Raw genomic sequence first — 12350 nt, 5'->3', positions numbered from 1 at the left:
AGATTCCAAAAACAGTCAAGCATCTTAACACAATTCCCCGCCCATTCCAACCATGGGTCAATCCCTGTATCTCAGAGCCCTGGAGTTCCAAGGCTGTGCACCTATATCGTCCTTTATCTCTGTCCCATTTGGCCCATTCAAACATGCCCAATTGTTCTCCCATCTGCCCCGTTTCTCCACTTCCCTCTTCCTCCCCGTATATTGCCCCCTCCCTATCACCCAAGCTCTCCTGAGTCCAATCCCCGCCCTTCTACAGAGCTTCCAGACCAAGTCAAACTCTGAAGAAGGAGAGGCAGACCACTTCTTTAAAGTTAGCCACTGAAAACCTTAGGACTAGCACGCCACAGTGTCTGATATATGCCGGAAGATGAGCCCCTCAAGTTGGAAGACACTCAAACTATGATTGGGGGAGAGCTGCCTCTTTAAAGAAGAGTTAGCCTTAATTGTGTGGATGGTACAGTTTCCGGGACCTTCTTTTGCTGATGAGGCACAGTTCAATATAAGAAGACTGACAATCAAATACATGGTCATTGATGGTGTGATTTTTCTGAAACAGTGAACAACTTTTGGTAAAATTCTGAACCAAAAAAGCTAATACTCGTCTAGTTTACACTATGGTTGAATTCCTGGAAAAGTCAGTGTATACTGGTGGTGTTCCAACTCATAGTTATCCGGCATGAGGTCTCTAAGGCTGCACATCTTTACGGAAGCAGAAAGCCTGATTTTTCTCCTGAGGGGCAACTGGTGGATTTGTGGCTTGCAGTCCAGTTACTTATCCTTCAATACACCAGTGTTCCTTAGTGTATATTGTTGTTGTTGTTAAGGGTCATTGAATCAGTTCTGACTTGGTGACCCTGTATAGGGTTTCTGAGACTGTAAATCTTTATGGGAACAGAAAGCCTCATCCTTCTTCCTCAGAGTGGACTCAAACCACTGACCTTGTGGTTAGCAGTCCAGTGCTTATACTACAGAGTCACAACATTCCTAGTGTATATTATTGTTGTTGTTATTGTTAAGTGCCATCAAGTCAGTTCGGGCTCATATTAATCCTGTGTAGGGTTTTCAAGGAGCGGCTGATGGGTTATAACCAGCAGCCTGTGGTTAGCAGTCCAGTGCTTATCCTTGTTGCTGTTAGGTGCCGTTGAGTTGGTTCCTTATGCACAGCAGAAGGAAACACTGCCTGGTCTTGCACCATGCTCACAATTGTTGTTACACTTGAGCGCATTGCTGATGCCACTGTGCCCATCCATCGTGTTGGAGCACTCCCTCCACAATAAAACACTCTTTTAATGTGCCACTTGGAATGACACAAGGCAGATTGTTTAAAATGTGGGTTCCTAAACCTGTACCTCCAGATACCCCAAATCTGCATAAAGCTCTTGGCAGTGACTCAGAAAGGAGGCATTCTGTTTTCTAAATCCACTGAGGTAGAGGATGGTTGTCCTGGAGAGAGTAACTAACCGAAACTTAAACTGGAAACTGAAAGTGGGGTTGGCTGTTCTCTGGTTTTTCATTGTAAATTGAGTGCAAGTTTAGAGACAAGATCATCAGTTCTACAGTCAACAAATCCTATGCTTTGTTTCATCTCAATGATTGCCATCCCCTTAATGCAACAACAATCACCCTGTGGTTGTTTTGTTGTTAAGTGCCATCGTGGAGTCGGCTTGGACTCATAGAGACCCTGTCTGGAGTTTCCAAGGAGCCACTTGTGAGTTTGGACTGCTGACCTTGGGGTTCAAACAGACCTTGTGCTCCAGTGCTTATCCTACAGCACCACACCAGGACTCCCTGTGGTTGTTGTTGTTGTCAAGTGCCGTTGAGTCGATTCCAACCCATAGTGACCCTCTATAGGGTTTCCAAGGAGCAGCTGGTGAGCTTGAACCACCGACCTTGCTGTTCAAACAACTTTGCAGTCTGACGCATTAAGCCTACAGCACCACACCAGGACTCCAAAGCCCATGTACAAATATCCTCTTTCAAACTCTTACATATTTGTGGAATAGATAAATATGTTTATATGTTTTTAATGAGTGTATATATATATATATATATATATATATATATATATCCCACTCTTCCTCCCATACCCATTTAGACTCTGTCTCTGTCTCTATATCTACACACAGAACACTGTTGTTCCAAAATTGTGTATAGATCACTATTCACCTCTTTCACCTTTAGCCCTTGCATACCTCCTTGTGTCTTCACCTGTCTTCATCATTCTTCTGCCAATTTCCCTCTCGTATACTGCCCTACCCCTTCTTGTATGGAGTCCTGGTGTGGTGCTGTAGGATAAGTCCTGGATCAAAAGGTTGGTTTGAACCACAAAGTTAACAGTTCAAACTCACCATCTGCTCCTCGGAAACACTATACAGGTTGCTGTGAGTCAGACAACGCAATGGCACTTAACAACAACAACTTCTTGTATATTGCCCTCCCCTGTGGAGTTCTGGTATAGTGCTATAGGATAAGCACTGGACTGCAAGTTCAGTTTAAACCTCAAGGTTGGCGGATCAAACCCACCAGCTGTTTCTCGGAAACCCTATAAAAGGTTGCTGTGAGTTGGAACTGATTAGACAGCACTTAACAGTGATTTTGTAGCAATTCTTTTTGACTTACCCTAGTATCTATCTGTTTTGGATGGTGTGGCGCTGTAGGATAAAGCACTGGAATACTAACAGCAAGGTCAGCAGCTCAAACCCACCAGCCGCTCCTTGGAAACTCTATACAGGGTCACTATGAGTCAGAACCAACTGTACAGTACTTAATAAGAAGCATCTATTTCAGATGCAACGCTTATTACCTTGGTATACTTTTCCTGAGTTTATTTTTTCATCTATAAAAATGGGCGCAGGTACGTCAGGTGTGGAGGGATGGCTGAAGCTTGATGGCTTTATCATGATTATTAAAACTCTATATAAGGCATGGAGTCCTGGTGTGGCGCTGTGGGTTAATTAATGCGCCAGACTGCAAAACCGTTTGAACTGCAAGGTTGGCAGTTCAAGCTCACCAGTTCAAGCTCACTCCTCGGAAACCCTATACAGGGTCACTATGGTTCGGAACCGACTTGACGGTAGCATGTAGTGGATTACAAACTGGACTGCTAACCGAAAGGTCAGTAGTTAGGATCTACAGGAGAAAGATGAGACTTTCTGCTCCTGTAAAGATTACAACCTCGGAAACCCTATACAGGGTCGCGATGAGTCGGAACCGACATGTTGGCACACCACCACTATTACCATATGAGACATGGAGGGCATTGTAATCACCGAAATGAAACCATCTCTATGAATTATAAAACTGATGATTTGCATTGTAAACCCTTTACCCGATTCACAATAAAAAGTAAAAAAGAAGAAGAAAACACCCAATTCGATATAAGGCAGTTTGTAAAAGGAAATACAGTATCCATGCAAACTGGGTTATAACCCACAACCCTGTGACTGATCCACGCTTTGGGAAACTCTCATCTGGATGCTGCTGTTAACTTCCCCAAAGTCTACTGTTTGAAACCAGAGAAAACAAGCTGCAAAGATATTCGGTCCTGGTGTGGCGCTGCGGGTTAATGCGCGGGACTGCAAGGTCATCGGTTCAAACTCAACAGCCGCTCCTCGGAAACCCTGTACAGGGTCGCTCTCAGTCAGAAACGACTCGACGGCATTTAACAACAAACAACAACAACCCCTCCTCGAACCAAGCAAACGAAAAAGGCTCGGAACCCGAGACACAGGATTCTGGCTCCAGTCAGTCCTTACAGCCGCAGTGTGGATTTGAACAAGTTCCTTCACTTGCACTGGGCCGGGTTGATTTAAGACTGTGAACTCGGTTGCTCAACTCCTCCTCAGTTCCCCTTTAGCTGACTCCTCTCTTCTCTCTGTTGAGTTTCACGTCCCTAATGACGCCCGCCCCCCGCAGGCCTGCTAGCTTCTTCCCTTTGTTCAGTGACCGCCAGCAATCCTCCCCGCAACGTTCCGGCTCCTCCCCAAAATGGGCGGAGGGGCGCTCCCGCACCCCGAGCCAGGCCCACCCTGTGCGCCCCAAATACCGCATCTCCTGGCCTCCTGCGACCGTTCTGTTCTCACTTCTCCGCATCCCTCTGGGCCTCCCTCCCGCTCCCCTTCCCCCACCCCTCCACCCGCCCCCGCGCTCTGCTCTGTGGCTCTGGAGCTACGTCTAGCTGAGCGAACCGGGCAGGGTGCCCCAGCCCTGGCCACCCGTCGGCCCCGCGCATGCCAGGCGTCACTCTCCGGACCGCGCGCCACGGCCGCTCTAGGCTGGTGGAGTCCTGCGCCATCCACGTGGCCGGGAGGGAAGGACCAGGGACTGCTCGCTACGCAGGCTTCACCGTAAGAGGCGAAGCCCGCAATCGCTGGGGAGCCGCGCGCCCACTGAGAGAGGCACGGGCTTATCGCCAGTGCTCCGCCACAAGGTGCGGGTTCCCGCGGAGTCCGCGCGCCGGGGAGGCGGACCCCTCCAAGGACAGGGGCAACGCGGCGCGGCGAGCGGTGGGACTGCAGTGCCACCTCTCCCGGGGAAGCTCAGGGGCTCACACGCCCGCGCGCGCACGTCCGCGAATACTGGGGGCCGGGAGAACCCGAGCCCGCGCCTCTCTGACGGCTGGCCGCGTTTCCAATGATGGCTTCTGCGCTCAATAGCAAAATGCACCCGCCTGGGACTTGCTCGGGCTCCAAAGCCGATGCCCGCGGGAGTGCCGGCTGGAGAATGGACGGGGATCCGGAGATCCACGTGAAAATGTGCAAGAAGATCGCCCAGCTCACCAAGGTAAGGGCGGCGCTGAGGGCCGGCGAGCTACGCGCTCGGGACGTTCGGGTTCTGGGAGGAAGCCGGGACTGAATCTGGGCAAAAACTTTGCCTTGGAGGCCAGCCGGGCAGGAAAGCGGTCCTAAAGCTGGGTGACTTGACCTTCTGGAGGTACATCCTAAAGCAGCAGAAGAGAGGGCACCTTACCAACACATCTCGTCCCACCTGCGTGCTGAGCAGGTGGTCTTGTGCTTTTCCCCAGGTGGAAATGTGAGCTGGGTGGCTTGTGTGTGTATGTGTGTGTGTGTGTGTGTGTGTGTGTGTATGTGTGTGCTTTCCATTGCCAGCTCTGCTGGAGCGATCGTGCCTGGAATGTTATGATTTCATTCCTTGCCGTACTTTACAGCTGGTCTTGTGGTTCTGTTTAAACACTAGGATTCATTTATTCCTTCATTCAAATATTTGAGTCATTTGTTGAGTGCCAACAGCTTGCGTAGCACCGTACTCACCCTGGAAGGCAGCCCAGGGGATTTACTATCAAACTGGATGCAGGCGTGCGTAGGAGCATGAATGGGGAAGAGCTCGCTCCACTATGTAATTATGGGATTAGAAAGGACCTTGGGAGGTCAGCCAGCCCATCATCTCCCTTCTTCAACCCAGAGCCCCCATTGAACCTCCCCAGAATGTGGTCTGTTACTCAGGAAGACCACCAGAAAGGAGATGTTACCCATGCCTTTTGTTCAAACCTACTGCTGCTTCCCAGTTGGGAGCTCCTTGTCATTGTTTCCCCGTGTGTGTCTTTTGACCCGAATGAAGATGTAAAGATGAAGAGAATTGATCTACCCTGTCTTCTAAAAAAAGCTCCATTTAGCTTTTTTAAAAAGAAATTGGTCTTGAGGTTCCTCTTGGTGATATAGTGAACTAACTGCCCAAGGAATCCCTGGGTCACATAAATGATCAAGTGCTGAACTACCAGCTGAATAGTTGGCAGTCAGAACCATGCAGAGGCACCTTGGAAAGCTCTCAGTCCAGAAAACACAGTGGAGCAATTCTACTCTGCACATCTGGGGTCGCTATGAGTCAGAATGTACTTGACAGGCAACTAACCATAACAGCCACCATGCTGCCAGTGAGAAGGTCAGGGCCAGCTTCTCCCCAGTAGTCTGTAGACCATGCCTTTTCTCTGTCTCCCTCTCACTTCCCTACTACCCACTCTGTTGTGACTCCATAGGCACTGTCTTCTCACCATTTTGCAAAAAGGAAGTGAGCAAAGAAGGTTGAGAATAACACACCACTTTCTCTGGCCCTTCCCATTACTTTCCCCACAATCTTTGCACAAGAGACAGGTTTTAGACAGTCAAGAATGGAAAAGAGGTAATGGAGATACCACCTTGGCATGGGATACTGGTACCACTGATGCATGGGATACTGGTACCCATGGCCCTCGAGTCCATTCCAACTCAGAGTGGCACTCTAGAGCAGAGTAGAACTGCCTCATGGCTTAGGAGCTCTGGTAGCGTAGTGGTTATGAGTTGGGTTGCTAAACTCAAGGTCAGCAGTTCAAAGCTATCAGCTGGAAACCCTACACAGGGCTGCTGTGAATTGGAACAGACTCCCCGGCACATAACCAACCAACCAAAGCCTTTATAGAAGCAGAATGCGGAGCCACTGCTGGGTTTGAACTGCCAATTTTTTGGTTAGCAGCCAAGTACTTAATTACTGCGTTACCAGGACTCCTTGATACGATCAACCAAAACCCACTGCCATTGAGTTGATGCCAGCTCATGGCAGCCCCACTGAGCGACCCAGTATAGGGTTCCCTAGGCTTATAAACTTTCTGAAGCAGAAAGTCTCATATTTGTCACCTGGAGTGGCTGGTGGGTTTGAACCACCTATCTCCTGGTTAGCAGTCCAGTGCTTATTCTATAGCATCCCTAGAGCTCCTTGATAAAATCGATTGCTGTTAAGTGCTGTGAAGTTGATTCCAACTCATAGTGACCCTGTGTAGGGTTTCTGAGGAGCAGCTGGCTTTGTGGTTTAAACTGATCTTGTGGCCCAGTGCATTAGCCAGCAGCATCACTCATCGCTAAGTGGTGATACTGACCAAAAAAGGTATTTATTCAAGTACCTGGAAAGGCACCATCTATCTTTTCAAAGAATCCAAAATTTTGTTGGAGAGACAAAGTCTGAAAGTGTGAGAAAACGAAAAGGTGGCACTATAAATAAAATCAATGACTAAATTAGATGGTTCAAATTATAAGTGTTATAGAAGTAGAAACAAAGGCTAATTATTTTAGCAGGAGAGATGAACCTTGGATTTAGAGAGTGTCTGTTATGTGCTGGATAAGCACTGGACTGCTAACTGCAAGGTTGGTGGTTCAAATCCACTAGTATCTCGCTATGAGTCAGAACCGAATGAACGGCACTTAACAACAACTACTACTATGTACCAGGCAATTTGCTGAGGAATGGTGACATAAATATGAATAAGATGCAGTCCTGTCCTTGGGGAGTTAATTGACAAACACATAAGCAGATTATTTCAATATAATATGGTAATCATTCCATTCATTAATATTTATGGAGCACCTATTAGGTGACAAGCACTGAAAACAAAGCAGTGAAGAAGGCACAGATGACCCCTGGCACATAGTAAGCGGTGTTTCTCAAAGTATATTGTTGTTGTTGTTAAGTGCCATCGAGTCAGTTCCGACCCACAGCGACCCTGAATAGGGTTTCCAAGGCTGTAAATCTTTATGGGAGCAGAAAGCCTCATCTTTCTCCCATGGAGCAGCTGGTAGTTTTGAACTGCTGACCTTGCGGTTCACAGCCCGATTCATAACCACTACACTATCTCAAAGTATATGCCGTGTTATAATCAGCCTTGAGTCTTACTATGTAGTGCCTCTCTTAACATTTTTTATGCTAATTGCTTAAGTTGCACATTTTTATATTAATATTGATATACTCTTGTGTTGGAGAAGAATGTTAAAAGTATCATGGAAAGCCAGAAGAACAAACAAATCTGTGTTGGAAGAATTACAGCCAAAATGCTCCTTAGCAGCCAGGATGGACAGACTTCGTCTCATACTTCAGACATATTGTCAGGAGGGATCAATCCCTGGAGAAGGACATCATGCTTGGTAAAGTGGAGGGTCGGCGAAAAAGTGAAAGACCCCCAACGAGATGGATTGGGCACAGTGGGGGCAGCAATGGGGTCATGCATAACAATTGTGAGGATGGCCCAGCACTGGGCAGTGTTTCGTTTCATTATGCATATGGTCGCTATGAGTAGGAACTGATTTGACAACACCTAACAACACTGATATGCTACCTTTTGGGGGGCTGCTATTCGTATGTTACATACTTTTCATCTCTTTAGATCTAACCTTATATGAGTTTTGTTTTAGTTGTGTCTCTGATGTTGTTGTTGTTAAATGCTGTCGAGTCTCTGAGGAGCAGTTTGTGGTTTGAACTGCTGACCTTGTGTTTAGCAGTCCAGTGCATTTATTGTGATATGAATATATTTGGGCTTCTTTCGACATATTTTGTATTTTTCATTTCCGATCCTTTTTCGTTTCTTCATTTTCCTCCATTCCTTTTTCTTTTGGATTAGTAAAGTGGAGTATACTCACTGCTGGCTTGGGAGCATTAGGTTACCTATCTTTTCTCAGAATTGTCTTATTTTTACATGTACATACATAGCTGTAATATTTTTCTTATGAAAGTTGTCTATCTAGCAGTCCTTTCTTTATATACTTTATCCATTTAAAAGCCCTTCTTTTTTTACTGGCATTTAATTAACTTCTGGCTCACTATGTTTGTTTTGTTTTTCTTGAATCCAAATCCTTGAGTTCACTGTTCTTCTGGCTGAAGTTCATCCTTTAATGGCTCTTTCTGTAAGGGAATTGAAAATGCTTTGAGTTTGTCCTCACTCTTGTGTCCCCTAGCGAGATGGATGAGCAAAATGGCAGCATCAGTGGGCTCAAGTGTGGCAACAATTGTGAGCTTGGCTCGGGACCCAGCACTATTTCATTCTGTTGTGCATAGGGTTGCTATGAGGTTGTACCAACTAACAACAACAACAACAACTTTTATGGTAAGGTTAGAAATCCTGGTGTGGCGCTGTAAGATAAGCACTGGACCACAAAGTTTGAGTTGAACCGAAAGGTCAGTGGTTCAAACTTACTAGCCACTTGTCAGAAACCTATAGGGTCACTGTAAGGTGGAAACAACTCAATGGCACTTAGCAACAACAACAACCACTTGTGTGATAAGGAGCCCTAGTAACATAATGGATTATGAGCTGGGCTGCTAGCCTCAAGGTCAACAGTTCAAATATACCAGTCACTCTGGGAGAAAGATGTGGCTTTCTGCTCCTATAAAGACAGGGTCACTATGTGTCAGAACTGACTCAGTGGCACACAATCACCACCACCACTTGTATCTTGATTGTTGCTTCCATGGACATTGATTGTGGACCCAAGTAAAATGAAATCCTTGACTACTTTACTATTTTTTTCTTTTATCATGATGTTGCTTATTGGTCCAGTTGTGAGCATTTTTATTTTCTTTGTGTTTTAGTGCGATCCACACTGATGCCTGTAATCTTTGATCTTCATCGGTAGACATCTTCATGTCCCCTTCACTTTGAGCAAACAAGATTGTGTCATCTGCTTAGTGGAGGTTGTTAATGTGTTCCTCCAATCCTGATGTCAAGCTCTTCTTCATATAATCCAGCTTCTTGGATTATTTGCCCAACATAGCGATTAAATAAGTATGGTGAAAGGATCCAACCCTGACACACACCTTTCCTGATTTAAAATCACATAATGTTCCTTGTTCTATTCAGACTTCTCAGTCAATGTACAGATTCTGTATGAGTACAATGAAGTATTCTGGAACTCCCATTTCCCTCAATGTTATCCATAACTACCATGTTCCACTAGTCAAATGTCTTTGCACAGTCCATAAAGTACAGGTAAGCATCTTTCTAATCATCTTAACTTTCAGCCAATATTCTTCTGACATTATCAATGATACCCCTCATTCTGCATCCTATTCTGAATCTGACTTGAATTTTTAGCAGTTCCCTTTTAGTATTCTGATGTAACCTTGTTTGAATGATCTTCAGCAGATTTTGCTTGTATGTGATAGTTTACATTCCACTGATCTGAAATGGTCAAATGTCAACCAATTCTTGTTACAGTGCTTCTGTGTATCCCTTCTGTCTTCTCATGATGCTTCCTGTGTTGTTCAATATTTTGCCTGTCAAATTAGTCTATGGCATTGGTGCTTTGTGTGTGGAAATTTGAGTGGTCATTGTACTAACTAGTCTTTCTAGTAAACCCAAATCAACTGCCTTTGAATCAATTTCAACTCATTTTGACCCTATATAGAGTTTCTGAGACTAGTACATCATCTTTTTCCCAAGGAGTGGCTGGTGGTGATGTTGTGGTTGGCAGCCCAAAGCTTAATCCACAGCACCACCAGGGCTGCGTGGTCCTTCTAGAAGATATACAGATATTCTGATCACAGACAGTAGTATATTTCAGAGTAGATCTTGTAATATATATTTTTTGATGATGACTGTGATATGAATTCTTCTTCAATTTGCCATTCCCAGCATAGTAGACCACAACGATTGTCTAATTCAGAATGGCCAGGGTCAGTCCATTTCAGCTCACTAATGCTTAGGATACCAATCTTTCTGTGTTCCATTTCATTTTTTGATGACTTCCAATTTTCCTAGATTCATAGTTTGTACATTCTATGTTCCAATTATTAATAGATATTTGTAGCTGCTGCTTCTCATTTTGAGTCATGCTGTTGAAGGTCCTTACAACTTTACTTCATCGATATCATTAAGGTCAACTCGACTTTGAGAAGGCAGCTTTTCCCCACTCATATTTTGAGTGCCTTACAACCTGAGGGGCTCATCTTCCAGCACTACACCGACGTTCTATGGCTATGCAGAAGCTTTGCACTGGATAGTTTTTTTAGCAGTAGACTTCTTAGTCTGGAAGCTCTACAGAAACCTATCCATCATGGGTGACCCGGCTAGTATTTAAAATACTGGTGGCGATGTTCCCACCATTACAGCAACATGCAAGCCACCATGCTACAACAAACTTGCCGACACGAGGTGGTTGTGTAAATATAAGTTTTCATTGTTCTTGGGTAGATATCTGGGAGTGGGTGTTTTAGGTTGTGTTGCAACTTTATGTTTCACTTCTAAGACACTACCAAAGTGTTTTCCGAAGTGTCTGTTCTGCATTACGGTTTCCAGCCTACTTGTTCAGCTCAGTCATGCACTCTGTCTTCAGGCACCCAGTTCTGAGATCACAGTGAAGTGCTTTTCTTTTCGGCCTCCCCCATGTCCTGCTCCTTTCTCTTTTTTTCCCTACTGATGTTTCCTCTGCCTGGAATGCTTTTATTTGTCAAAGTTGAGTTCTGCCTCTTTTAAATTCTACTTCTTCCAAAAAGCCTTTGAAGAAAACTTCGGTTTTGTAATTAATCATATATCAGTTAATTTTTCATTGGGTACTATATTTTAAATTCAGCAGTCTCTTCAGTAGTCTGTACGTTGGCTAGCACCTCACAGACTCAAAATCTTCTTGTTAAATTTACTTAAAGCTGCACCCCACAGATTTGATTGATATTTTTATGTGTATATAGTTGATGTGTGTATAGTATATTCCTTAAAACAGTAAATTCATTCATTTTATTCACAGTCCTTTGCCCTTGGAGTGCATATGTGGAATCCTGGTATGGCACTGCGGGTTAATGCGCTGGACTGCAAGGCCAGTTTGAACCATGAACTAGGCAGTTCAAGCTCACCAGCTGCTCCTTGGAAACCATATAGGGCGCTGTGAAACAGAACTGACTCAATGGCACTTAACAACAACAGCAACAACAATATGTGTAACTAATGTGTTGTTGTTAGTAAATAAGTTCTCATTTACATGGTGACCCGCAGTCTGGTCTGTGCATTAAAGCCATTTGGACTGTTTTTAATGCAGCACTCATAAACAACTGAGGACTACATGCAATGTCTGATGCTAGATGGGAGGAAAACATATTAGAAGTAGAAGATTGCTTCAATTGTCACAAATGGAATATGGATCCTTAGTGTCAATGCTATCGAATAGATTCTGACTCATAGTGACCCCCATGTGTACAGAGTACAACTATGCTCCATAAGAGTTATGTTGTTGTTGTTGTTAGGTGCCATCGAGTCAGTACTGACTCACAGCGACTTTATGCACAACAGAAACGAAACACTGCCCGGTCCTGGGCCAACCTCACTATTGTTGCCACGCTTGAGCCCATTGATGCTGCCACGTGGCCAATCCATCTCACTGGGGATCTTCTTCTTTTTCTCTAACACTCCACCTTACCAAATATGGTAGATATCCTTCTCCAGCGACTGGTCCTTCTTAACAATATGTCCGAAGTATGAGAGATGAAGCTTGGCCATCCTGGCCTCCAAGGAACACTCTGGCAGCACTTCTTCCAGCACAGATGTGTTGGTTCTTTTGGCAGTCCATGGCACTTTCAATATCCTCCAACACCATAACACAAAAGCA

The 12350-nt window shown here is 45.0% G+C and overlaps 1 protein-coding gene across 1 annotated transcript in view; it reads left to right on the top strand.

Annotated features, from left to right (window-relative positions):
- Window positions 1-4635: 4635 nt before the first annotated feature.
- FAM184B (family with sequence similarity 184, member B) overlaps window positions 4636-12350 on the top strand; it is a 146711-nt gene continuing 138996 nt past the window's right edge. The window contains exon 1 of the mRNA XM_006872494.1: window positions 4636-4782. Coding sequence (XP_006872556.1) covers window positions 4636-4782 — 147 coding nt within the window. The remainder of the gene's footprint in view (window positions 4783-12350) is intronic.

This window comes from Chrysochloris asiatica, unplaced genomic scaffold, assembly GCF_000296735.1.
Source record: "Chrysochloris asiatica unplaced genomic scaffold, ChrAsi1.0 scaffold00200, whole genome shotgun sequence".
NCBI lineage: Eukaryota > Metazoa > Chordata > Mammalia > Afrosoricida > Chrysochloridae > Chrysochloris > Chrysochloris asiatica.
The sequence above is the reverse complement of the archived record's forward strand: the minus strand, read 5'-3'. Positions and strand labels throughout refer to the sequence as shown.